The following is a 26390-nucleotide window of genomic DNA, read 5'->3' as shown; positions in this document are numbered from 1 at the left end:
TCATTGTACTCTCCTATCATTCCTTTATTAAGGTTGAAATCTCCTTTCTAAGAGCTGAATAAAAACGAAGGTGGAAATTGTTTAAAGTATGGTTGTACATTATATTGGAAATGAGATGAAGTTGCAGAAGAGACATGAAGGCTGTTTCTTACGGTCTCTGTGGTAATTTTTGAGAGGAGATTGGTGAAAACCATTTGACAGATCTCTCTAATCTGAAGATTTCTGTCATGGAAACATTGAACCATCTCCCTTCAAAACACTGCATGGGAATCAAGAGACCATTCCCACCTTCCCAAGGACATTGACATCCTTCTGCTCAATACACTTTCAAGACTAGTCCCGTCTTCCCATTAATTTTCTAGAGGAATAGTTGGACACTGAATATGAGGAAAATTGTATCCTTAAATTCAGTTGTTCACTTTGGGAAGAGCATCTTTTAAATATTCTGATCTCAAGCTGCACCTTTACATTATTTGCAGGCAGTTCAGTTCTTACATCAATAATGCCATAACATGACGCTGAAATTCTGCCCCAGTCAGCAACTGAGCCACTGCATTTTGCACTAGCTTCAAATTCCAAGCTGGCCCCAGGGGCAGCCCCACAAAATGTGCATTGCAGGGCAATTCATTCTGAAGGCTACCAGTGCAAATGAAACACTATCAGAAGGGCTTAAAAGCTTAGGAAAGCATGTGTAAGGAAGAGAAGGTCCCAACAAAATGAGGGTTGAATTATCAAAATGAAAATTTTGCTGAAATTGTAAAGATGACCGAAGAGAAAAGACATCAAGTTAATAAAGTTTTAAAACAAGAATGGGAAAATTTTGTTGAGTACCTTAAAAACCACTGTAGCTATTTAGAAACATTAGCAGGATTGTTATGGAAACCAGGGTGAGATGGGGGGAAGTGTGAGGGGTTTGTATAATCCTAATATTGTATATATGGCAAATGTTTCGAGTGTATGGAAATAATTTACCAGAGTGAGGGGGAAAACAATATTTATTTAGTACATTTTTTAATAAGTTGTTCTCTGTTGTTCAGCTCAGGCCTCAGAATGATGATGTAGCATTTAGGGGCAAAGATGCAGCCCAATAACCCAGCACTGGAGGATGAGATGGAGAAGATCTCCACAGCCACCATGTGTTTCCCTCTTGTGCTCAGGTAGGCTGGAAAAAAAGACAGCCAAACACTGCAAAAGAGCAACATGCTGAAGGTAATGAACTTGGCTTCATTAAAACTGTCAGGTAACTTGCGGGCAGCAAATGCGGCAATGAAGCTGGCAATGGCCAAGAGGAACATGTAGCCCAGGACGAAATAGAACATGGTGACTGAGCCTTCATTACATTGCACAATGATTTCTTCTGCTAAAGAGTGCATGTCCAGTTCAGGGAATGGGGGAGATGTCATCAACCACACAGTACAAATAGTTGATTGAATAAGAGAACAGGAAAAGACAATGGAATTTGTCAGTCTTTTTCTTATCCACTTCCTCATGCTGGACCCTGGCTTGGTGGCCAAGAAAGCTAGAACTACAGTGACAGTTTTAGCCAACACACAAGAAACAGCTACAGAGAAGATGATGCCAAACACTGGTTGCCGGAGGAGGCAGGAGACTGTGCTAGGTTCACCCAGAAATAGCAATGAAGAGAGGAAGCAGAGCAGGAGAGAGACAAGGAGAGAGTAGGTGAGGTCCCGGTTGTTGGCTTTGACTATGGGAGTGTCTCTGTACTTTATGAATATTCCTAGCACCAAAGCTGTGATGAGGGAGAAAGAAAGGGGAATGGATGCTAAACTGATACCCAAAGGTTCTTCATAAGAAAGGAAGGTCATCGTTTTCTGAATGCAGGCAGTTTTGTTCTTGTTTGGATACTGAGCTTTTGGGCATCTGAAGCAATCATTCATATCTGAAAAATAAACAAGGTGAAATTTCAATATTGATTCAACAGTATTTTGTCTTCCATGTGACCGCTTTGGTGACATGAAATTCAATCTTTTGGATCCATGTGTTTTGGTGTTAATATATAAATGCTTTGTTCTCACTAATTCTTAAGGTTATCATAGGTTGTCGGCTAAGTAGTTAATAGCTGAGTAGAAATCCTTCAAACTGTCTTTGGGATAAGTAGATAAGATCCAGCTTCCTGATCTCTCAGTTGCCAACTTGATTCTTATGGGAAGCTTGCAAGCAGGACCTGAGTGAAACAGAAGTCTTCCCCAACCCCCACACTTCCCAGGAACTGGTATTTGGAAAAAATGCAGATTTGAGCCAGAAGGCCCAACAAAGTTGGACTTCCGGTCTGGCGCCATTAGCGATCGGCACAGGTCTTTCGGTCTCCGAGGACCCTGGCCCCGCTGAGGAGGGGTGAGCCGCCTGGGCGACGCGGCCACCCGGAAAACCCCCCGATTTGGCTTTCGGGGGTCGTGGAGATCCAGTAGAGCTCCTTAAAGTTCCGGTTGATGCCTGGTAAGCTCCTTGTTTGAGCTCCGAGAGCAGTCAGTCCGGGACGGAGCCTTGGATCCATTCGCTACCTCAGCGGAGTGAAGCCCTAAGCCAACGTTGCGGAGCACCAGATACCTCCAAATTAAGACTGGCACCGTGAGTAAATTATTGGGATCAAATTGAGAAGATTCGGCCACGGGAGAGGAATTAAAAAGGAAACTGAGGTCGTTCTCCCCCCTTACCGAGACAGTCAAGCAATCACAGAGCCCGCAGCTAAAAACGCTGGAAAGGGATTCTGAAAACCTCTAGGAAAAATTAAGCTGAACCCTTTCCCTTGGGGCAAAGCCAGGGGAAAGCGCTTTTTTTATTGATCTCTGCAAATAATTGGCAATATTGAGAATGATCCCTCCGGAGACCCGGGGGCAGGAACCTGGAAACAAAGACCAGACGCCATTGTGAGGTCACCGATCAGGAAATTGTCCTAATACAATGTTTCAGCTTTGAATTTAGTTTGGAAATAGCAAGGATGCTTTATTAAGGACTGCGTTACAGACTTTGGTTTAAAAAAACACAAAAGTTGGAATTTACGTGCAAAACAACAATTGGACAATAAAATGAAATGTGCAGTACATCGAGATTACAGTGGGAACCAGCCATCTGAGCCTCTCTCTGTAATTTGAGAACACAAAGAACTAAATAGACTAAACAATGAATCCACAGCTGGGAAATGACTGTATGCAGTTTTTATTAGAGCAGATACAAGAGCTGGCAAAGGATGTACGGGAAAATGGAAAATTGATACAGAATCTCAGGGAAGAGATACAATTAAAACTTTCTCCTCCAGAAGATATATTGAACTTAAAAGTGGAGATCGAGCCGAAAACCGGGAACCTAGAGCAACTTGTGAGAGAAGCTGCGAAGGACACTGGCTACACTCAGCAGGCTTCAGCACCCGGAGAGACTCAGGAGTGGGGTCTCTCAGTGAGAGAGGGAGACCAAACTTTGGTCATGGACAAGATCTTAAAGTGCAAAGAGCTAACTAAGATTGGGTTCTGGGGGAGTAAGAACAAGAAGAACGGAGAAAAAGTCAAAGTACAAGAATTGGGACAAAAGAGGGTGAGGGGAAAAGGATGGGCTGCATTGAAATGGGCAAGAGAGGGAATAGGGTGAAATTTATATGAAAATATTTACAAGGGATGGATAGAACGGTACGAAAATGGACTGTGATAAGGAACTGGTCGGGGTTTGCAGGGGAATGCCAATCGGGGAAGGGAGGGGGTTAACAATTAAAACGTTTTTTAGGGTAAGGATATGTTTAAATTTTAAGGACGAGGTAATTAGAAATTCCTTTAGGATACTTATAGGCTAAGGGGTGTTTTAGTTTAATGTTTATATAAGTGAATTCGAGATGAGAAGAGAAAATTAGTTGCTGTAGTAAAGATTGAGAATGTATTATTAGAGAAAATTATTAATCTATGAAGATTGCGAAGTTGAAGTAAAAAAAAAAGAACTCGGGTAGGGAGGGACGAGAAAGTCGTTGATTTAAGAAGTATGTCTAGATAAGATTGGAATTAATTTTTAATTTTTTCTCCTTTTTCTTCTTTTTTCTTTTTTATTCTTTTGGGTGTTGTTTGGTTTTTTTTTTTCTTAGCAACGTCCACTTATATTCCTGTTTTTTCTGTTTTATTTCTTTCTTTTTAGTGTTTTGAGTAAGAAAAAAATTTGTGTGATGATAATATGATGGTTGTATAAAAATGGAAAATTCAATAAAAATTATTTTTTAAAAAAGAAGGCCCAACAAAGTCATCTGAGCTCATAGCCATTGATAGCCTTATCTTACATGAGTTTGTCTATTTCTCCTTTGAAGCCCTCGAAATTTGTGCCCATCACTGACTCTTGAGGGAACAAATTCCAGAGTTTTATCAAATACTTCATAAAGAGGTTAACATTATTTTGCTCGTTCTGAATCATCCAACACTCAAATTCCTTAGATGCCGCCAAGCTCTAGTATTATGAGAACTGTAATTTTTCTTTTTTATCCAATTTCTCAATGCCTTGCATGATTTTAGGCATTTTTTTTTAAAAAAAATTTTATTCATTTTATATATAAACACATAAAGCATTAACCATATATAGATAAATAACCCACATACAACGCAGCCTAAATAATTAAAAAAATAAAAATAAAAATAACATAAAATACAATTTCTAATCTTATACTTTTCATGACTTTTTTAAAAGAAAAAAGAAAAAAGAACGTCCTCGACTTCCCCTCCTCTGCGGTTCATTCCCAATTCTCTTTCTCAAATTCTATATCTTAAATTTAAATGATTCCGGTTTAAATTAAACTTCCCTCAAACATCACACATTTTCTAACATAATTCAAAAATCTGCAGTTTCTATACACTTGAAAATCTGTTTCCGAATTCAATTCTACAATATTTTTTTAAATACGTTCTAATTTTTTTCCAGTCTTCTTCCATCAATTCTTCTCCCTGGTCACGTAGTCTCCCTGTCATCTCAGCAAGTTCCATATAATCCATCAATTTCATCTGCCATTCTTCCACAGATTTTAGGCATTTTTATCATGTGCCCCAACTCACCCTCACCCTCCGTCCAGTGTCCTCGTAGGAGGCAAAATATGATTTCCACATAACTCACCATCCTGGTTTGAAATTTCCCCTTCTGGACATGGAACACAACCATAGCAACAAAACTTTTCCCCTTCTTTCTTTTTCTTCTGATTCCCAGGGTGGCAGTGGTCATTACACAGAGAAAGGGGAATCACCTATCAATAGCAGAAAAGCAGTTTAGGAGATCAGAGAAACTAATTGCTTATTTGACTTCTCTTAATGGAGTTCACCCCTCAGCATAAAAAGGTTTAATATAAGTAGTGGCCATACACAGCTGCATTAACTATGAACCTCATTATTTGGGATCCCCTCCAAACCTATGACAAAATTTGCAATCATTCTACAGCACAAACTCCACATTTTGCAGTGCCCTCCAAACACTGTCTGAATTCCCCAACAAGGTGCTACACTGGTCACCCCAAATCCAATACTGTCCAATCCACTCCAAACCTGTGCCAAAGTTTTGCATTCATGGATTGGGATGACAGGTAAGGCACCTGGTTTGGCAGGTAAGCCACACAGTTTGAGGGCTCAACAAAATGCACTATGTTTTGCAAAATGCTGCAAAACAATTGAAAAACATCTCACCAGGACTCCATTTTAACCCTGCATTGAGATGCAAGGGATTGAATTCAGGACCTTTCCTATGGGATCTATTAAAGGAAAAGGTACTCCTGACCATTAGGTGCAGTCGTGGGGACAACCCTGGGGTTGCGGCGCTCATCTCGCTCTATAGGCCGAGGGAGCCGGCGTTTGTCCGCAGACACTTTCCGGGTCATGTGGCCAGATAGAAAGAGAGATTAGAGAATGGGCAGCTATGAAGCAATTTCATTTGGATATGCCAAATATTTGCTTTTTATATATGGAAGGTATAGTAAATATAAATGAAAAAAATACTTCTACAGAAATGCAGGGTTCCCCCTCCCCTAGGCAGTTCAAAGCCACATCAAATTTGAATGTGCTAGGAAGCCACATTTGTCCTTTGCCCTATCAGATACAAACAGCAGTGTTAAAGAAAATGAAATTTCCTGACACCCAAAGAACACATAAGAACAGTGGAGACAGATTCCCAGAATAGAGACCTGATTAAAACCTCTGTGCCACACAATCATATCTTCATGAAAAATGAATGCTTCTCCTTCAAGAGCATCAGGATCAACACATCCAACTTTCATTCGAAAGAAGGACTTGTTTGGGAAGGTGATCATGTTCGTGATGTCAAATCCACCTCTCATTTGCCTTTTTTCATCAAAGGATATTGTTTCCCCTGCTGAGTTGTTAAATGAAATGCCTTGCAGAAAGTACTGGAGCTGATTCAAAGGGGGAAAGGGGGGCGTAAATATATACATACATATAGTGAAGGCCAAATATAAAAAATGAGCTATTTCAGTCTAGTGCAGGAATTCCCAAACTTCGGCCCTCCAGATGTTTTGGCCTACAATTCCCATCATCCCTGACCACTGGTCCTACTAGCTAGGGATCATGGGAGTTGTAGGCCAAAACATCTAGAGGGCTGCAGTTTGGGGATGCCCTGTCTAGTGGATGGAAAAGTTATAACAAAGTAACAGAAGGCTAAAATACTGTGCATGCTAAACATACAGGGAAAGGGGCACTCACAAACTGTTATCACTTTAAAAATATCACATTTCATGATGTGTCACTTTGGAGTAATTGGCTAACTGAAATACTATTTGGTTTGCATTATGTTACTCCCTTCTGTATGAATATTGCTTATGGATCGGCACCTAACACAGAACAAGTATAAAAAGTGAGCTACTTTCATATAGCAGATAGAAAAGTTACAAAATGGAATAACTTTGAAAATGTCCTATTTCGTAAAGTTTGGGTTTCGGGTAATTGTCTCACTGAAATAATATTTTGCAACATGTTACCTGCCAAGGCTGCAGATCTTGAAGTTCAAACCTTTTGTCTCCTGCCACTACTCTGTGCTTTGATCTGTATGAATAAATTGCATGCAAAGCATGAGCCACAAGAAAGACAGCATTGTAGATACTGTAGCTGTGGCCAGTCATGCCCATTTCAAAAAGATGGCCAGGAAGACCCTCTAACTTCTCCTCCCCTGTACATGTTTCAGTATCTTGCATGAGCAGATCTGGAAATGGACAGTCAAATGCTTGCTCCCAGAAGTCCTTGAGAAAACCATCGCCTGGATTCCAGTAAGGTTTTATGCTCTGAAGAAATTCATGGAACTCGAGAAGCTCATTTGAGTGAATGGTGAAGGAAATGGCACCTTGAAAGAGCTCAAGATCCCAAGACTTTTGAAAACTCAATAATACAAAATCAATTTGAGTTGTCATGATCCACACTTTTCTCAATGTTAAGCTTTCCTTATTTTCAGGATCTCGTAGAAATATAATACATCTCAGCCAGGTCAATGTCTGAGAATCTCCATAGACAATGAATGCATTCGCTTTGTCATTCGTGAGACCTACATAATACCTATAAAGCAACTCATAAAATTCACCCAACATATCAAAACGAGCTACTTTTTCAATTCTTTGTGTGAAGGCTGAGCAGATTCCATGCTGGTAGAGCAATTGCTCCAGGGCCTGCAAAAAATTTTCTCCTCCATTGTCATCTGTAACAAAGAGTCCAACCCATGTCCATCCAAAACGCTGGAGCAAATAGATGATCGCCATATACTGATGAGCTTCATTGGGCACTATGCGGTAAAAGGAAAGGAAGTGATCTATTTCACTCTCCTCTTGGGGAAATGAACCATATGCAATCTACAAGGAAAATAACAGACATAATAATGGTACCTAAGTCTAAACAATTATTTTGAGCATGTGGTCTTCATTCAAGAAATGTTTGTTGAAGCAATTTTGAGGTTTCCAGTCAGTTACACTGAAGGTTGCTTCCAGCTGAATATTCAAGAGTTGTGGTGACATTTTCCAATTTCTGGATATTTTCTTTCATAAAGTATTCATGTCTTGTCAGAAATGTCCTTTTGTTTCATTTGTAGAGTGCAATCCTATTGTGGAATTACTCTGTGGAAATTCAGTATTTGGGAGAAGACGCACTAGTTGGATTAACCCTAGATAAATCTTTGCCATGTCCGATAGGCTGGCAAAATTCCTCAATGAACCAACTGAATGCTACTCTAGTTCAACTGTTGGGAATCATGTATAAGATGCACATGGCAGAGGAAGACATAAGAGTTATCTTTGATCTATATGGGTTGAAGAACTGCAGTTCACATACTCAAAGTGCTGTATGTATGTGTGGCAGATGGTTGGACCGAAGCTACGAACAAGAGTCTGACCAAACTGCGGAAGGCAGTGGAAGACAGGGGTGCCTGGCATGATCTGTTCCATGGGGTCAGGAAGAGTCAGACACGACTAAACGACTAAACAGGGTGCTTGTGTTGGTAGTGTCCAAGGTGCTGAATGCTCTCTGCATTCACTAGTGTAACAAACTCTACTGTTAAGGAGTAATCTATGTTTCTGATAGACATTGTAGCTTCTAGTGCTTCAGGATCAGTCATATTCACATTCTGAATCTCAAAATCATTTTTGAAATGGTAAGAGAAAAGTGAGATGGGGAGGGGGATCATGTCCCTATGCATAAAACCTACTTGTGGAATCTTGTAGAGCCTTAAAGTATCAGCCATATGGAAAGAGGTATCAGAGTTAAGTCCTCCGATGATGGCTATGAGGTTTTTCTGTGAGTCACATTTGTAGTTGGGAGCAAATCTATGCATTTTAAAGAGCAGGTCCAAAGTGTTACGATATGTAATCCTTGCATCATAATAGCTGTCGTAGATGTGGAACCCCAGGGTGACATTGGGCAAGAGGTTGGGATTCTCATTTATCACTTTTACAGCAAATGCCAAGGCCAGGATGTGCTGGTAGAATTTTGTTACCATGCTGCAAATGAGGTCAGTTTAAAAATTTCAGAGGAGAATTGTACAATGCAGGAAGTAGACAAAACAAATGGCCATTTCTGTCTCAAACCGATGTATATTGAACTAACTTTGTCTTTTATGGTGGCTCTAAAATAATAAATATATATCATCCATCTCTGTATTATGTCTTGTTTGACCTTTAATCTCAGTTGCCTGCCCCCCTCAAAAGACAACAACAATCTCCCCCTCTTTCTCTTTTTACTCAAACTGGCTAACTTACAGGTGACCATTCTATGCATGTAGCCCAGCAGAGCAGCAATATTTCAAAGAAATTCACTCAAACAGTCCCTGATTCATGATATATGTTCTAGGAAGATTAAAAGAGTCTGTGCCCCAAGACTAGGTACAGTAGTATCATCTCCATCTTCCTCTTGTTGCTCCATTTGGTGCAATTAAAACTATCCATTTGGTGCAATTAAAACTATGCATACCGTACTAATCACATATCCATATTGCTTATCAAAATAGAAAGGATGATCATTAATCAAAAGGTCAAAGCGATCATTTACTGCCTGCCAACTTAGTAGGATGCACAATACTAAATAAAGTACTGGGAAGGATTAATGCCGCAAATGAAGGGGGAGGGGGAGTCTCTTACTGTGGATTATCATCAAACAGATTCTGTGAAGGGTTTTCCTTGAATAAATCTTCAATGATGCAATAATAGAACTGAGAAGCAATCCCACCGATGATGAGGCCACCTGACTGGTACCACTCATGTGGAACAGGAAATGTTTCAGTCTCAGGGCACCTCATAGCTGCTTTGCACACAATAGGAGGCAGCAGAAAAAGCAAAGTGAATGACCACAGCATCCTTATAGTCAAGCGTCTCAGAAAATGTAGGTGCTCTTGTGCCCATCAGTACCTGCAGACTAATTTAAGCTAGATTGCATGAGACCTGTCTGTCACTACAGCACAACAAGAGAGATTGGCACACCTTATTTTATTTAGAATCAAAACAGTATGAACACATGCTTTGGCCGATAGGTGAGATTTCCAAAACTCTGATTGCTAGTCTGACCAATAATATAAAAATAAAATAAAATGGGAGAAAGAAAATTGAAAGTCATGCCTGCCTCTTGCCACTACTCCTATCTATTCATTGTGCATAGTTTCATCTAATATAATCTCTTTCATGGCTGTTCATTGACAGCTTTCTCGTGCCTTCTGAAATGCCTCTGCAGGCCTGACCAGATGCACAGATTATAGTGATTTGAATAATTGTAGGTTGAGAAATCAGTAAAAGATTTAATTTCAGTTCCAAGGGTCGTTTTATAAAAAACAACATGTTGAGTTGTGAGTTTATTCTCAAGAAGTGTACATGTTACCTCTATCCATTAGAGCAGGGGTGGGCAACTCCTAAGAGACTGTGATCTACTCACAGAGTTAAAAATTGGCAGTGATCTACCCGCTTTTGGGGGGTTCAGGTCAAGGTTGTTGAGGTTTTTTTTAGGATGGAAAGTCCTGTTTTGGGGAGTTTACGTCGAAGTTGTTGACCTTCTTTTCGGGAGGAGGAAAGCCACATTTGAGGGGTGCAGGGCAAAAATATTGAGCTTTCTTTAGGTGAGCCAAAGTTGTTGACCTTCTTTGGGGGGGGGGAGCCAGTGATCTACCACAGACGTCCCGTGGTCTACCAGCAGATTATCATCTACCTTTTGGAAGAGCCTGCATTAGAAGCACAAAATGTGGCATTTAGCTCAAAATCTTCCATGACAAGTGAATACCAGCAAGAAAGTCAAAGTGAATCCATTTCGTTTTGTAACTCAAAGCAGCAAATGTTGAAAGAAAATTGACATCCATCGGCTCAATACACTTTCAAGACTAGTCCTTTCTTCCCATTAAGCTTCTAGAGGGGTAGTTGGACACTGAATATGAGGAAAATTGTATCCTTGAATTCAGTTGTTCACTTTGGAAAGAGCATATTTTAAATATTCTGATTCCAACCTGCACCTTGACCTTGTTTTCAGGCATTTCAGTTCTATCATCAATAGTGCCATAACATGATGGTGAAATTCTGCCCCAGTCAGCAAGTGAGCCACTGCATTTTTCACTAGCTGTAATAGCCAGCCTCAGGGACGGCCCCACAAATCGTGCATTGCAGGGCAATTCATTCTGAAGGCTACCAGTGCAAATGAAACACTATCAGAAGGGTTTAAAAGCCCAGGAAAGCATGTCGAAGGAAGAGAAGGTCCCAACAAAATAAGAGTGGATTATCAAAATGAAGATTTTGCTGAAATCGTAAAGATGACCTTGAAGATGAGACATCAAGATGATAAAATTTTAAAACAAGAATGGGAAAATTTTGTTGAGTACCTTAAAAACCACTGTATCTATTTAGAAACATTAGCAGGATTGATATACCATGCATGAAGTAAAATGAATTAGATTAGTAAATAAGGAAATGAAATAGAATGGATAATTATTATTATATGCAAGAAAAGAGGGTAAAATATGGAAACCAGTGTGGGAAGTGGGCAAGTCTGAGGGGTTTGTTTAATCCCAGTATTATATATATGGAAATTATTTGGAGTGTATGGAAATAATGTTAACATAAAAAACTGGGGGGGGGGTGTTAAGACAAAAAGAGTAAATGCATGGGAAAGCAATTGATTAATTCTCCTCTTGTCATAGCTGCCAAGTTATCCCTTTTTTTAAGGGATTTTCCCTTATGCTGAATAGGCTTCCTCGCGAGAAAAGGGAAAACTTGGCAGCTATGTCTCTTGTTGATGAATGGGTGAGGGTGGGGGTGTTGGTGGGTGGGTGGCGGTGTTTGGAACATACAGTAGTTACATTCCCATACAAGTCCTTCCTTCAAGTGAATGTTGGACAAGTGGATGATGATGCTCTTGAATCAATCATCATTCATGAGGACATGATAACATGGCACAAGGGTATGGGTCCTGGGGTATTACTGTGGGCCCTGCTCTCTCTCTCTCTATTCCATTGAACAGAATCCAATGCTCATTTGTATATCAAAATGCCTGATATAAAAACCCCTCAGGTTCAATCCTCTGCATTTCCAAATACAATTGAAAATATCACTGGCCTGTAATAATAAAGATCCAGATAAATCAATGATTAGGGCTCTAACATTATATTTAAAGTTTCCTGGATGAGTTGATTTCAAGTTCACAAGCAAAATCAAACAAATAAATAAAATAAAATGTAATTTAAAAAAAATCTTTCTTCATTATGGGTAGATGATGCCTTTTTCTGCCCTTTTCTGTGTGTAACAACGGTCCCATGTTCAACCCTCTGCATCTCCAAGTAGGCTTCGAAAATAAACACTGTTCTGTAATCAAAAACAGCCAGTTGTACCAATGATAAGCTTTCTTCTCCACTTTTTAGGGATTTGTGCTGTACTTTATAGGACAGGTTTATATTTAAAATTTCTGAGGTGGGTATTGCAAGTTCGAGAGCAAAAAAGAAAACAAATGACCACTGGTCCTGTTAGCTAGGGATGATGGGAATTGTAGTCCCAAACATCTGGAGGGCCAGAGTTTGCCTATGCCTGGACTAGTCCACCCCCTGCAATGCAGGCCTGTGCAGCTGTCCCTTACAGGGATCAAATCTGCAACCTTGGCATTATCAGCACCATGCTCCAACCAACCGAGCTAACCGACTGCCTTATCCTCTGTTGAAGTCAAGGTGATGTACATGGTTCTAACCATCCTCATTTTAGTTGTTGTTGTTTAGTCATTTAGTCCTGTCCGACTCTTTGTGACCCCATGGACCATCCATAGCACGCCAGGCAGTCCTGTCTTCCACTGCCTCCCGCAGTTTGGTCAAACTCATGTTCGTAGCTTCGAGAACACTGTCCAACCATCTTGTCCTCTGTCATCCCCTTCTCCTAGTGCCCTCCATCTTTCCCAACATCAGGGTCTTTTCCAGGGAGTCTCCTCTCCTCATGATGTGGCCAAAGTATTGGAGCCTCAGCTTCACGATCTGTCCTTCCAGTGAGCACTCACATTTTAGTCTTACATCAGACCTATGTGGTAACGAATGCTGAGAGAGAGAAAAAGCTCACCCAAAAACATAGAGCAGAGCTTTGTAAACTTTGTATCGTAACATGTTAGTGTTTCAGCTGCAGTGTGTAGGTGTGTCACACAAATGGTCCCCACACTCCTCCCAGGGCTGGAAAGGGGTTATTTTAACATTCAGTTTGCAAGTAAAACTGAATTATTATATCGGAAAATGATACATATTTTAAAACTGTGTCACCAACATGAGCAGTTTGTAAAGCTTTCAAATAGAGCGGGCTTCATGACATGAGGATTCGAACCCTAGTCTGAATGGTAAACATGATGGGTCAAACTGGGGACCACCCACATTCCATCCCAGATGTAGTCCTGAATATGTTTTGGGACATGGCTAATCTATAATTTTGCTTTTAAAATAAATAATTCACATTCCACAATGTGTTTGTTCTTTTCAAATATTTTTAATGAATTTTAGTAACCAGACACAGGCTCCATAAAAAACAAAAGAAAAAGAAATTAGCTTTAAAAGGGGGGGAAAGGGGGGAGAATAAGCTGCCATAAATGGCAATAAAGAGATTTTGATATAGCTATGTGATATCTAAGTCAATAATAAAACATATCAAGAAGAAAAGAATGTGCTATCTGTAATAACAAAGGGTTTCAGGTTTGAAAGAATAACTATTACAAATGTTTGTTTAAAAAAGAACTTAAAAGGCAACCTTGAACTAGACAAAAAGACAAATACTCACATACAGCTGTGGTACATCACACTCCTCAAAAATCTCACTATCTGAATACAATGCATTCTCACGAGATCGTTTGTTAGGTGGCCATTTACATAACAAGTCAACAATTTCCATGAATTCCAATGGGAATATTTCTAATGTGTTGTCAGCCTCAAAATGTTGACACCCCCCAAAGAGTGGAAACCCTCTGAAATCTTGTAAAAGAAGGAAGAAAACTCTGTTTATTTGTGTACAGTGCTAAACACAGGTACAACTCTTTGGAGAGCTGAATCTACAGTGTATATAACAAGATTTGGGTACTAATTACTCACGTTAGAGTAAGTGAAATTGGATACTGAGACCTGTGTGTATAAAATAAAATTAAACAAGTAGCGAAAAAGTAATCTCAAGCACAATTTAAAATTTACCAGAGTGAGGGGAAAAACAATTATTTGATACTTTTTTAAATAAGTTGTTCTCTGTTGTTCAGCTCAGGCCTCAGAATAATGATGTAGCATTTAGGGGCAAAGATGCAGCCCAATAACCCAGCACTAGAGGACAAGATGGAGAAGATCTCCACAGCCACCATGTGTTTCCCTCTTGTGCTCAGGTAGGCTGGAAAAAAAGACAGCCAAACACAGCAAAAGAGCAACATGCTGAATGTAATGAACTTGGCTTCATTAAAACTGTCAGGTAATTTGCGGGCTGCAAATGCGGCAACAAAGCTGGCAATGGCCAAGAGGAACATGTAGCCCAGGACACAATAGAACATGGTGACTGAGCCTTCATTACATTGCACAATGATTTCTTCTGCTAAAGAGTGCATGTCCAGTTCAGGGAATGGGGGAGATGTCATAAACCACACAGTACAAATAGTTGATTGAATAAGAGAACAGGAAAAGACAATGGAATTTGTCAGTCTTTTTCTTATCCACTTCCTCATGCTGGACCCTGGCTTGGTGGCCAAGAAAGCTAGAAGTACAGTGACAGTTTTGGCCAACACACAAGATACGGCTACAGAGAAGATGATGCCAAACATTGGTTGCCGGAGGAGGCAGGAGACTGTGCTATGTTCACCCAGAAATAGCAAGGAAGAGAGGAAGCAGAGCAGGAGAGAGACAAGGAGAGAGTAGGTGAGGTCCCGGTTGTTGGCTTTGACTATGGGAGTCTCTCTGTACTTTATGAATATTCCTAGCACCAAAACTGTGTTGAGTAAGAAAGAAAGGGCAATGGATGCTAAGATGATCCCTAAAAGTTCTTTGTAAGAAAGGAAGGTCATTGTTTTCTGAATGCAGGCAGTTTTGTTCTTGTTTGGATACTGAGCTTTTGGGCATATGAAGCAGTCATTCATATCTGAAAAATAAACAAGGTGAAATTTCAATACTGATTGAACAGTACTTTGTCTTCAATGTGACTGTTTCACTGACATGAAATTAAACCTATTGGATCCATTTGTTTTACTGTTCAGATATAAATGCTTTGATCTCACTTATTCTGAAAGCCATTATACTGACTCAATTCTTACTTTTAAATAGTATTTTGCCTTGTCATTTATTTCCTCTTTTGGATAAGAACATAAGAGCCTGCTGGATCAGGCCAATAACCCATCTCATCCAGCTTCCTGATTTCACAGTGGCCAACCACATACCTATGGGATGCCTGGAAGCAGGACCTGAGTGAAACAGAAGTCTCCCCCAACCCCCACACTTCTCAGCATCTCATATTTGGAAGAATACAGATTCTGTCCATGGAGGCACAGCAAAGCCATCAGAGATCATAGCCATTAATAATATCCATGAGTTTGTCTAATCTATTCCCATCATTGCCTCTTGTGGAAACCAATTCCATAGATTAATCATGCATTTCATGAATAGGTTAGTTTTCTTTTGCCTGTTCTGAATTATCCAACACTCAATTACCTTTGATGTCCCTGAGATCCAGTGTTATGTTTATTCTATATTCCCATACATGGAAAAATTTAATCCATTTTGTATCATGTTCCTCCTTACTCATTTTTGCACTAAAATAACCCCCTTAAATGCTACTGTCTAGCCTTCCCAGTGTCCTCGTAGGATGAAAAATATGATTTCTACATAACTCACCATCCTGGTTTGAAATTTCCCCTTCTGGACATGGAGCACAATCATAGCAGCAAAACTTTCCCCCTTCTTTCTTTTTCTTCTGATTGCCAGGGTGGCAGTGGTCATTACATAGAGAAAGGGGAGTCACCTATCCATAGCAGAAAAGCCTTTTAGGAGATCAGAGAAACTGATTGTTTATTTGACTTCTATTAATGAAGTTCATTACTCAGCAAATAAAGGTTTAATCTAAAAGATATGCATTATAGGGCTGTGTTAACTATGAATCCCATTATTTGGAATCCCCTCCAAACCTATGACAAACTTTGCAATGAAAAACCCCACATTCCGAGGTGTCCTAAAATAGTGTCTGATTTCCCCAACATGGTGCTATACTGGTCACCCCAATTCCAATATTGTTCAATTCACTCCAATCCTGTGCCAAAATTTTGTATTAGTGGATTGGGGGTGACTTGTAGGACCCTAGGTTTGGCTGGTCAGCCACACTGTTTGAGGGCTCAACAAAATGTTAAGTTTGTTCTGCAAAATGCTGTAAAACAATAGAAAAACAGCTCAACAGGACTTCGTTTTAATGCTGCCTGGAACCTTAAGCAAGCAGTACGTGTTCTATTACTGAGTTATTGTCTCCATACATTATAAAAAAGAGGTTACAGTACTGAATTGGTGCCTATGTAGAAATTTCATTTATATACTCCAACGCTTTGCTTTATGTATATGGAAGATATAGTTATACAAAAATGTACTCCCCCATCCCCCATGGCATTTCTAAGTGGCATCAATTTTGAATGTGCCAGGCAGCCACATTTTTCCTTGGCCATATCAAATGGAAACAACAGTTGTAAACAAAATGGAATTCCTGACATCTAAAGAACACATCATAAGAACAGTGAGTAACAGATGGAGTCCAAGGATGCAGACCTGATTAAAACCTCTGTGCCACACAATCATATCTTCATGAAAAATGAATGCTTCTCCTTCAAGAACATCAGGATCAACTCGTCCAACTTTCATTTGAAGGAAAGACTTGTTTGGGAATGTGATCATGTTCGTGATGTCAAATCCACCTCTCATTTCCCTATTTTCGTTAAAGGACATTGTTTCTCCTGCTGAGTTGTTGAATAAAATGCCTTGCAGAAAATAGTGGAGCTGATTCAAAGAGAAAAGGGAAAAAGAAGGAATATGTGTGAGTGTGTGTGTGTGTGTGTGTGTGTGTGTGTGTGTGTAATGCATACCAATTCTAAACAATGAACTATTTTCATATAGCAAATGGAAAAGTTATAACACAGCAATAAATTCTGTACATGGTAAATATGCAAGAAAGGGGGACACTCACGAAATGTAATCACTTGATATCTGGCCTTGGAGTAATTGGCTGACTGAAATAATATTTTGTTAGAAGAAGAAGAAGAAGAAGAAGAAGAAGAAGAAGAAGAAGAAGAAGAAGAAGAAGAAGAAGAAGTGGAGGAAGAAGAATTATACACCGTCCACCTGGCTGCGTGCCGCAGCCACTCTGGACACCTTCCAGAAAAATCTTAAAATACAGTTATATTATATTAAAATATTAAAATATGTGTTACCTGCCAAGGCTGCAGATCTTGAATTTCAAACCTTTTGTCTCCTGCCATTGCTCTGTGCTTAGATCTGTATGAATAAATAGCATGCAAAGCATGAGCTACAACAAAGACAGCATTGTAGATATTGTAGCTGTGGCCAGTCATGCCCATTTGAAACAGAAACCCAGGAAGACACTCTAACTTCTCCTCCCCTGTACATGTTTCAATATCTTGCATGTGCAGTTTTGGAAATGTACAATCAAATGCTTGCTCCCAGAAGTCCTTGAGAAAACCATCTGCTGGGTTCCAGTAAGGTTTTATGATCTGAATAAATTCATGGAACTTGAGAAGCTCTTTTGAGTGAATGGTGAAGGAAATGGCACCTTGGAAGAGCTCAAGACCCCAAGCTTTTTGATAACTCAATAATACAAAATCTATTTGAGTTGTCATGATCCACACTTTTCTAAATCTTGAGCTTTCCTTATTTTCAGGATCTCGTAGAAATATAACACATCTCAGCCAGGTCAAAGTCTGAGAATCTCCATAGACAATGAATGTATTGGCTTTGTCATTTGTGAGACTCACATAATAACTTTCGAGTATGTCATAAAGTTCAATGAACAAATCGGAATGAGATGCTTTTTCCATTCTTTGTGTGAAGGCTGAACAGATCCCATGCTGGTAGAGCAATTGCTCCAGGGCCTGCAAGAATTTTCCCCCTCCTTCATCATCAGTAACAAAGAGTCCAACCCATGTCCATCCAAAATGTTGAAGCAAGCTGATAATCGCCATATACTGATGAGCTTCATTGGGCATCATGCGGTAAAGGGAAAGTAAGTGATCTATATCACTCTCCTTCTGTGGAAATGAGCCATATGTAAGCTAGCAGGAAAAGACCAGACATTATGATGATAAGTATAAACAATTACTTTTAGCATTTGGCTGTTCGTTCAAGAAATGTTTCTGCAGTTTCTGCAGTTCTGGAGAAATAGAGACGACCACCCATGTATTTTTTCATTGCTCCCTTTACAGAGACCTCCAAAATGAATCTACCCTAAAGATATTTGACGAGTTACCTGGATGATCTGAAGAATTGCAAATGAAATGGCTCCTTTCAGTCTCTAACCCAGGCATCCCCAAACTGCGGCCCTCCAGATGTTTTGGCCTACAACTCCCATGATCCCTAGCTAAGAGGGCCAGTGGTCAGGGATGATGGGAATTGCAGTCCAAAACATCTGGAGGGCCGAAGTTTGGGAGTGCCTGCTCTAACCAAAAGGTCACCACTATGGTGGCAAGATTCTGCACAAATGCTATCAGAATTTGGTGTGCCTACATAGGAAGTACTTAAATTAACTCCTCAACAGAGCCAGGCAGATTCCACTATAATTTATGGCACAAAGTAAATAATTAATATAAAAATAAGGATCAAAGGTTGATTGGTCCCTTTTAGATAAGTTATTTTAGCTTATTTAATTTTTTAAATAATATTTTAAGCATTAATGATGTAATGCAATTATTGTGCTGGTCAGTGACCGTAAAAAAGATTACTTACTTACTAATTACTTACTTACTTACTTACTTACTTGACACATCTGGTAGTTTTCTAGACCATTAAATTGAAGGATGCTTCAAGTTTCAGGGTGCTTCCAGTTTCTAGAGTTGTGGTGATACTTAAGTATTGAAGACCTGTGGTTTGCATGTTTAAGGTGTTGTGTGTGTGTTCGTGGTGGATGTTTTGTGGGTGCCAGGTACATTCCTGCTCTCTGGGGTCTCTTCAAAGGTGAATGATCTGTCATGATCTATGAATGGGGCAATAGAGTGCATGGCAGGAAACTTGTCTAAAAATGTACTGTACTATTTTCATGGCAGGAGAACTACTAACATCCAATTCAGAGCTACATTGGCTGGAGGATACATTTCCCTAAAGTTATCTGAGTCAGATGATGAGTAACATACAGAACCTCTCTAGCCCTGCAGATGTCCAATTGTGATAAATTAGGGCCCTTTAATCAGTTATCCAGGCTCTCCAAGGAGGCAAAGTCTATGCTCAGCTTTGTAAGTCTTCAGGTCAACCCAACTCCTTGCAGAGACAAGTCTCTTGCAGTTCATGTGAGGCACAGGGTGTAGGTGTTGGAAATGTCCAAGGTGCTGAATTCTCTCTTGCTTGACTCAGACTTTCATCGGTGTAGCAATCTCTACTAGTAAGGAGTAATGTGCATTTCTGATAGACATTCCAACTTGTAATGCTTCAACATCAGTCATATTCACTTTCTGAGTCTCAAAATCATTTTCAGAATGGGAAGAGACGAGTGTGATTTGCGGGACAAAAATTCATGTCCCTACTCATAAAACCTACCTGTGGAATCTTGTAGAGGCTTAAGGTATCAGCCATATGGAAGGAGGTATCAGAGCTAAGTCCTCCGATGATGGCTATGAGGTTTTTCTGCGAGTCACATTTGTAGTTGGGAGCAAATATGTGCATTTTAAAGAGCAGGTTCAGAGTGTTACGATAGGTAATCCTTGCATCATTATAGCTGTCATAGATGTGGAAACCCAGTGTGATATTGGGCAAGATGCTGGGGTTCTCATTTATCACTTTTACCGCAAATGCCAAGGCAAGGATGTGCTGGTAGAATTTTGTTATCATGCTGCAAATGAGGTTAGTTTAAAATTTCAGAGGAGAATTCTACAATGCAGGAAGTAGACAAAACAAATTGCCATTTCTGTCTCAAACTGATACATATTGAACTACAACCTTGTTATCTTTTATGGTGGCTCTAAAATAATAAATATCAAACTCTTCCACCTAAATAAATGAATTACTCATCATGCCATTTCTATATTACTCTTATCATCTTTTAGTTAGTCCTTGTGAATATCTTTAAAATCCGTTCCCCCCTCCCCCCCAAAGACTACAACAATGTCCATCTCTTTCTTCTTGTACTCAAACTGGCCATGAAGGTGACAATTCTATGCATCTAGCCCAGGAAAGCAACTATACTTCTTTGAATTAGTTAGTTACTAACATCCTTATACAAGGCAGTTTCTAGTATTCATTTATTGGATTGAGGGACGATTCCAACGGATTCCATACAAAAAACGATTATGTCCTTGCGGAGATGGCAACACCAAATCAGTGGCGCATACCATCCTGGCTTGCACTCATTACAAAGGCCTGAGGAGTGGCATTATCACTCCTCTTTTATTGACTATTCCAGGCCGCCCAACCACTGCCACAGTGTCTTTTCTCCTGGCAGATCAAGAGGAGCAGATGACAGCAAAGGTAGCAAGGTATTTAAGCTGGGGCAATAAGAATAAGGTTCACTATTTGACTGCTAATTCAGGACTCTAAACTGTGTTTTATATAATTGACTTCTTATTTTGTTCTGTCTATACCACAATCTTCTTTTGTTGCTAAGGCTGATGGCTAACGCAAAGAAAGTTTCATTCATTCATTCATCTCTACTCAAAGTCCAAATGAATTCAATGGGAACAACTTCCAATATTTTTGTATAAGATTGCAGACTTGGTTTAGGTGCAATCATTCACTTTTAATATATACTAGAAATCACCTCTTAGATTGCTATGTAAGACAGGCATAGAAAAATGGGGTGAAATGGTTTCTTTTAATCACAGTTTTAAGGTTCTTCAGCTTTCCATCACCTCTATCAAATATATTCAATTCTAAACTTTATAGAAGAATAAACTAACTCCTCTACACTTATCTTCACTTCTCTATCACTATACCATGGTCAGAAATGCATACATAGCATATTGCTCTATATTTCACTAATTTAATGGCTGAATTGTTAAACCACAAAACCTTCACAGAGTTGAATGATTTTTGCAGCTTGTATTTGCAGCTAATCATGTGAAAGGTTGGACTGGATAAATCCCAAAATGGAATTAAGATTGCCGGAAGAAATATCAAAAACCTCAGATATGCTGATGACACAACCTTGATGGCAGAAAGTGAGGCGGAATTAAAGAACCTTTTAATGAGGATGAAAGAGGAGAGTGCAAAATATGGTCTGAAGCTCAACATAAAAAACAACAACACCAAGATCATGGCCACTGGTCTGATCACCTCCTGGCAAATAGGAGGGGAAGAAATTGAGGCAGTGAGAGATTTTTCTTTCTTGAACTCAATGATCACTGCAGATGGTGACAGCAGTCCTGAAATTAAAAGATACCTGCTTCTTGGGAGAAAAGCAATGACAAACCTAGACAGCATCTTAAAAAGCAGAGACATCACCTTGCCGACAAAGGTCCGTATAGTTAAAGCTATGGTTTCCCCAGTAGCGATGTATGGAAGTGAGAGCTGGACCATAAAGAAGGGTGATCGCCAGAAAATTGATGCTTTCAAATTATGATGCTAGAGGAGACTCTTGAGAGTCCCATGGACTGAAAGCAGATCAAACCTCTCCATTCTGAAGGAATTCAGCCCTGAGTGCTCACTGGAAAGAAAGATCCTGAAGCTGAGGCTTCAATACTTTGGCCACCTCATGAGAAGAGATGACTCCCTGGAAAAAGACCTTGATGTTGGGAAAGATGGAGGGCATTAGGAGAAGGGGACGACAGGGGACGAGATGTTTGGACAGTGTTCTCGAAGCTACGAACATGAGTCTGACCAAACTGCGGGAGGCAGTGCAAGACAGGAGTGTCTGGCGTGCTATGGTCCATGGGGTCACGAAGAGTTGGACACGACTAAACGACTAAACATCAACAATTTGCAGTTCAAGGAAGAGAGAAAAGACAAATGTTTTTGAATATAAGTTCATGCCATTAAAGCATTTTAATTAAACAAAAAATGGGAATTTGCGGTTTTGGAAAAAAGGGTAAATGTAAATTTAAAAGTGTTAGAGCATTAGAATGGGTATTAGAATGAAGGAAACATCCATATTAGTGTATGCAAATAATTGCAAGTAGCATGCTCTAAGAGCACATTTTGGTGATTTATTATTTATACCTCGTGCTATCTACAGCAAAGCTCATGCCTTTTTGTCACTCATACCTTGGGAAAGGAATAAATCTCCCATCAACTTGCTGCTGCTACAATCAGTTTAACAGACTCACAACACATACCACATTTTGTTAAAATTTCTAGATTTCTCTATTTCACTTATCAGCCAGTGCCTGGGGTGACTTCATAGAATAGTGAAATATGTTGAACCAGGTTTAGATCTCACAAAGCAATTCTCAAACCATAAGGTCAATATCTCACAAAGCAGACTTAAACATTGTCTGATTCATGGCACCTGTTCTAGGAAGATTAGACACTTGCAGATTAGGTGCCCCAAGAACATACACAGCAGTAACCCCTCCATCCCCCTCTTGCTGGTCCCTGTTTGGTGGAATTAAAACAAGGCATACAAAGTCTCCCTCCCTTTCTCCACATTGTTTTTCAAAAGTATTATTATTTTCACAGAGAGAAAAGCCATTATTTATTGCCAGTCTGCTTAGTAGAATACGCAATACTAAAGAAAATACTGGAAGAATTGATCCCAACAATGAAGGGGGAAGGAGAGTCTCTTACTGTGGATCATCATCAAAAAGATTGTGTGAAGGGTTTTCCTTGAATAAATCTTCAGAGAGGGAATAAGAGAATTGAGAAGCAATCCCACCGATTATGAGGCCACCTGACTGGTACCACTCATGGGGAACAGGAAATGTCTCAGACTCAGGGCACCCCATAGCTGCTTTGCACAAAACATGAGGCATCAGAAAAAGCAAAGTGAATGACCACAGCATCCTTGTAGACAAGCCTCTCTGCAAACTTGGATGCTCTTTGCCTATCAGTATCTGCAGAATGACTTCAGCAAACTAGATTGTATGATACCTGGCTCTGTCAACAGAGCAAAACAAGAGAGATTGGCACGTCTTATTTAAAAATCAAAGCAGTATAAACACTTGCTTTGGGTGCTAAGTGATATTTCCAATACTCAGAATTCAAGGCAGACTAGTAATATGAAGAAAATACAAAATGGGAGGGGGAAAATTGAGAGCCATGGCTGCCTCTTGCCACTATTCCTATCTCCTTGTGATACAGAGGAACAATATTATAATCCCTTTCATGGCTGTTTATTGACAGTTTTCTTATTCCTCTGTTGTTCTGACGAGGTGCACAAATTATGATGATTTGGATAATTGTACGGTGACTTAATAACTTTTAAAAAGTTGTATTTCCAATGATGGGTTGTTGTTTTTTGTTGTTTTTTTGCATTGTTGAGTTCTGTGTTTATTCTCAAATATGCCTACATGCTGCCTCTGCCAATTTGTGGCACAAAAAGTGGCAATTAGCTTGAAGTGGAATGCCCTCCCACCAGAAGTCAAAGAGAACAACAATTACCAGAACTTTAGAAGGCATCTCAAGGCAGCCCTGTTTAGGGAAGCTTTTAATGTCAGCCAAATGGGTGGGGTAAAAATAATAAATTGTTGTTGTTGTTGTTGTTGTTGTTGTTGTTGTTGTTGTTGTTATTATTATGGTAAGTGAAAACTTCAGCAGGAACGTCAAAGTGAATCCATTTTGTTTTGTGACTCAAAGCAGCAAATGTTGAAATAACACTGCCCAACTCCCATTTCAACACATGACCTGACAGCTATTATTTCTCTCCACAATAAATTTGTGGCACAAAGAAACAAATGCATCATCCATAAGAGGGAAATTATACTATTGCAACAGTAAACATGAAATAAAGGTGTGTGGCACAAGTGAAGTCAGGGTGTTTATGTAAATTGTTTAAATTGCGTATGTAGACCTTTTAACCACCCCCCCCCCCAAAATAAAATCAAACAAGACTCAAATTTTGGTTTGGTTTTTGACAGAATTTAGGCCACAACTTTATTGATTATAATCAAGTGAGTGGTTGCATAGGCTCTGGTTCGACTTGCTCCCTGCACCCTTGCAGGCAGCGCTGACCCTGGGCACCAACCATAGGTCAACCTTGGGTGAACAGCTGGGACAGTGGAAAGCAGGAGCCCTGCTAGTCCTCCACCCAGATGCCCCCCTGGACTCAGGCTCAGGGCACAACACCTCACAGAGTTGACCAACCAATGAGTCTCTGGATTCCTTTAGCCAGAATACCCATCACATAGAGATGGCGAGACCCTTCTGCCACCCCAATCACCTGAACCAGAGCCTATCCGCAACCTTACAAGTTGTGACGATTTGCTACATGGAAGGTGAAACCCAAATGGCACAAGCCAATCAGCCAAGTGGGGAAAATTCCTGCCGTGCCCCTGTCCCAACAACAGACGACACACAACGGCATAGCAAGGTCAAGTGCAAGCCCTAAATATAGGGAGAGGGGGGTGGGTGTTCCGATGCACAGAGCCCAAAAGAGGACGCTCAGGGACTTGTGCATGGGCTTCAGTAGAGGTCCCTCAATGTACTTTAGCTGGCATCCCATTGGTCTAATTTCTCCCAGCATTGAGGGACCTCCAATAGGGTGTTGTGGCCATCCAAACATTCCCACCCACAACACAGGGTCTGGTTGCCAGGTCGCACCGCAACACGTGCCCTCTTGTTAGGGAGGACCCGATTTATCTTCAATTTGATTGTGTTGAAATTTAGCTGCTAACCACTCAGTCAAGTCACACACTGCCACCTAGACAGGGTTGGATTTAACTCCACCTATTTCCATCTGTTCCACATCTAAGGGGGCAGGGAGGCCTTGCTGGCCCATCCCATCATGCGGCCCCACAACTCTAAGAAGGTGTTACATGTTAGCTCCAAAGGTGATCTGCATTTAGTCAACAGGCTGCAGAACCCAGAAGAAAAGAATTGGGTTACAACTTTCACTTTCAATGTGACTCAGACTGCTTACAGCCCCCTGTACTATGCTGACCTTGCTCAATTCCATTTCTTCTTCTTTTGTTAGACAATATCCACCACAAACGAGGTTGTGATGTCGCATTAGAATTGAATGCAAGCAGCCATTTTAATTCATTAAAAGTTGCTAAATACAAACACAACAGGGGAAAGAGAAGGAATCCAAACGGTGCGGCTGAGGAGGGAGTGTTTTGCAAGCTTAACAAGGCGCTATTTGCCCACTCTTTCAGCAACCAGTCACCCACACCACCCCAAATTGGGTCGAATTATTTTTAAAATTATTATTTTATTTTAATAATTTTATTTTATTGAATGAATTGCTTGTTAACTGAAACAGACCTGTTTCTCCTCCTAGCTTCCTATTTCCTTCTCCTGAGTTGGCAACAACACTCCAGGGCCTCAGACAGGGTCCTACGTAACCCTACCTGGGGATGCCAGGGACTGAACCTGGGGCCTTCTGCATACAGAGCAGATGTCCCACCACTAAATTATGGCCTTGTAGTGGTGGGGGTGTAGCATAAAAGTTTTTCAAGATCTGCAAGCTACACCATGATCTTATAGGGTGCTACTGTGCTATTAGAAATTTAGCTCTACATTTCTCTGTAAAATCTGAATTCCCCCCCCTTTTCATCTCATGAAATGCCACAATTTCCCCCATGATTCTTTTGAAAGGGATTCACAGATATTTTTGCACTTCAGTCGTGAAAATCATTGTACTCTCCTATCATGTCATTATAAAGGTTTAACTCTCCTTTCTAAGAGCTGAATAAAAATGAAGGAGGAAATTGTTTAAACTATGGTTGTACATTATACTGAAAATGAGAGATGGTTGCAGAAGAGACTGTTTCTTCCGGTCTCTGGGGCCATTTTTGTGAGAGGAGATTGGTGAAAAACATTTGACAGATCTCTCTAATCTGAAGATTTCTGTCATGGAAACATTGAACCATCTCCCTTCAAAACACTGCATGGGAATCAAGAGACCATTCCCACCTTCCCACGGACATTGACATCCTTCTGCTCAATACACTTTCAAGACTAGTCCTTTCTTCCCATTAAGCTTCTAGAGGAATAGTTGGACACTGAATATGAGGGAAATTGTATCCTTAGATTCAGTTGTTCACTTTGGGAAGAGCATCTTTTAAGTATTCTGATCCCAAGCTGCATCTTGACCTTATTTGCAGGCAATTCAGTACTTACATCAATAATGC

General features: G+C 40.1%; 2 protein-coding genes across 2 annotated transcripts; both read right to left on the bottom strand.

Annotated features, from left to right (window-relative positions):
* Positions 1-995: 995 nt before the first annotated feature.
* Positions 996-8955, bottom strand: LOC132593015 (vomeronasal type-2 receptor 26-like). The gene is made up of 5 exons (XM_060281379.2): positions 8665-8955; positions 6959-7816; positions 6149-6376; positions 5095-5221; positions 996-1900 (listed from the first exon to the last, which is right to left on the bottom strand). The coding sequence occupies exons 1-5, from the start codon at positions 8953-8955 to the stop codon at positions 996-998; spliced, it is 2409 nt and encodes an 802-aa protein (XP_060137362.2).
* Positions 8956-14162: 5207 nt separating this feature from the next.
* Positions 14163-19998, bottom strand: LOC148684120 (vomeronasal type-2 receptor 26-like). Its single transcript, XM_088654868.1, has 5 exons — positions 19708-19998; positions 17554-18233; positions 17376-17439; positions 15802-15928; positions 14163-15052 (listed from the first exon to the last, which is right to left on the bottom strand). Exons 1-5 carry the CDS (start codon positions 19996-19998, stop codon positions 14163-14165), a joined length of 2052 nt encoding a protein of 683 aa, XP_088510994.1.
* Between the last annotated feature and the right edge of the window lie 6392 nt (positions 19999-26390).

The sequence above is a fragment of the Zootoca vivipara genome, chromosome 12, assembly GCF_965207765.1.
Source record: "Zootoca vivipara chromosome 12, rZooViv2.hap1.1, whole genome shotgun sequence".
NCBI classification, from domain to species: Eukaryota; Metazoa; Chordata; class Lepidosauria; order Squamata; family Lacertidae; genus Zootoca; species Zootoca vivipara.
The sequence above is the reverse complement of the archived record's forward strand: the minus strand, read 5'-3'. Positions and strand labels throughout refer to the sequence as shown.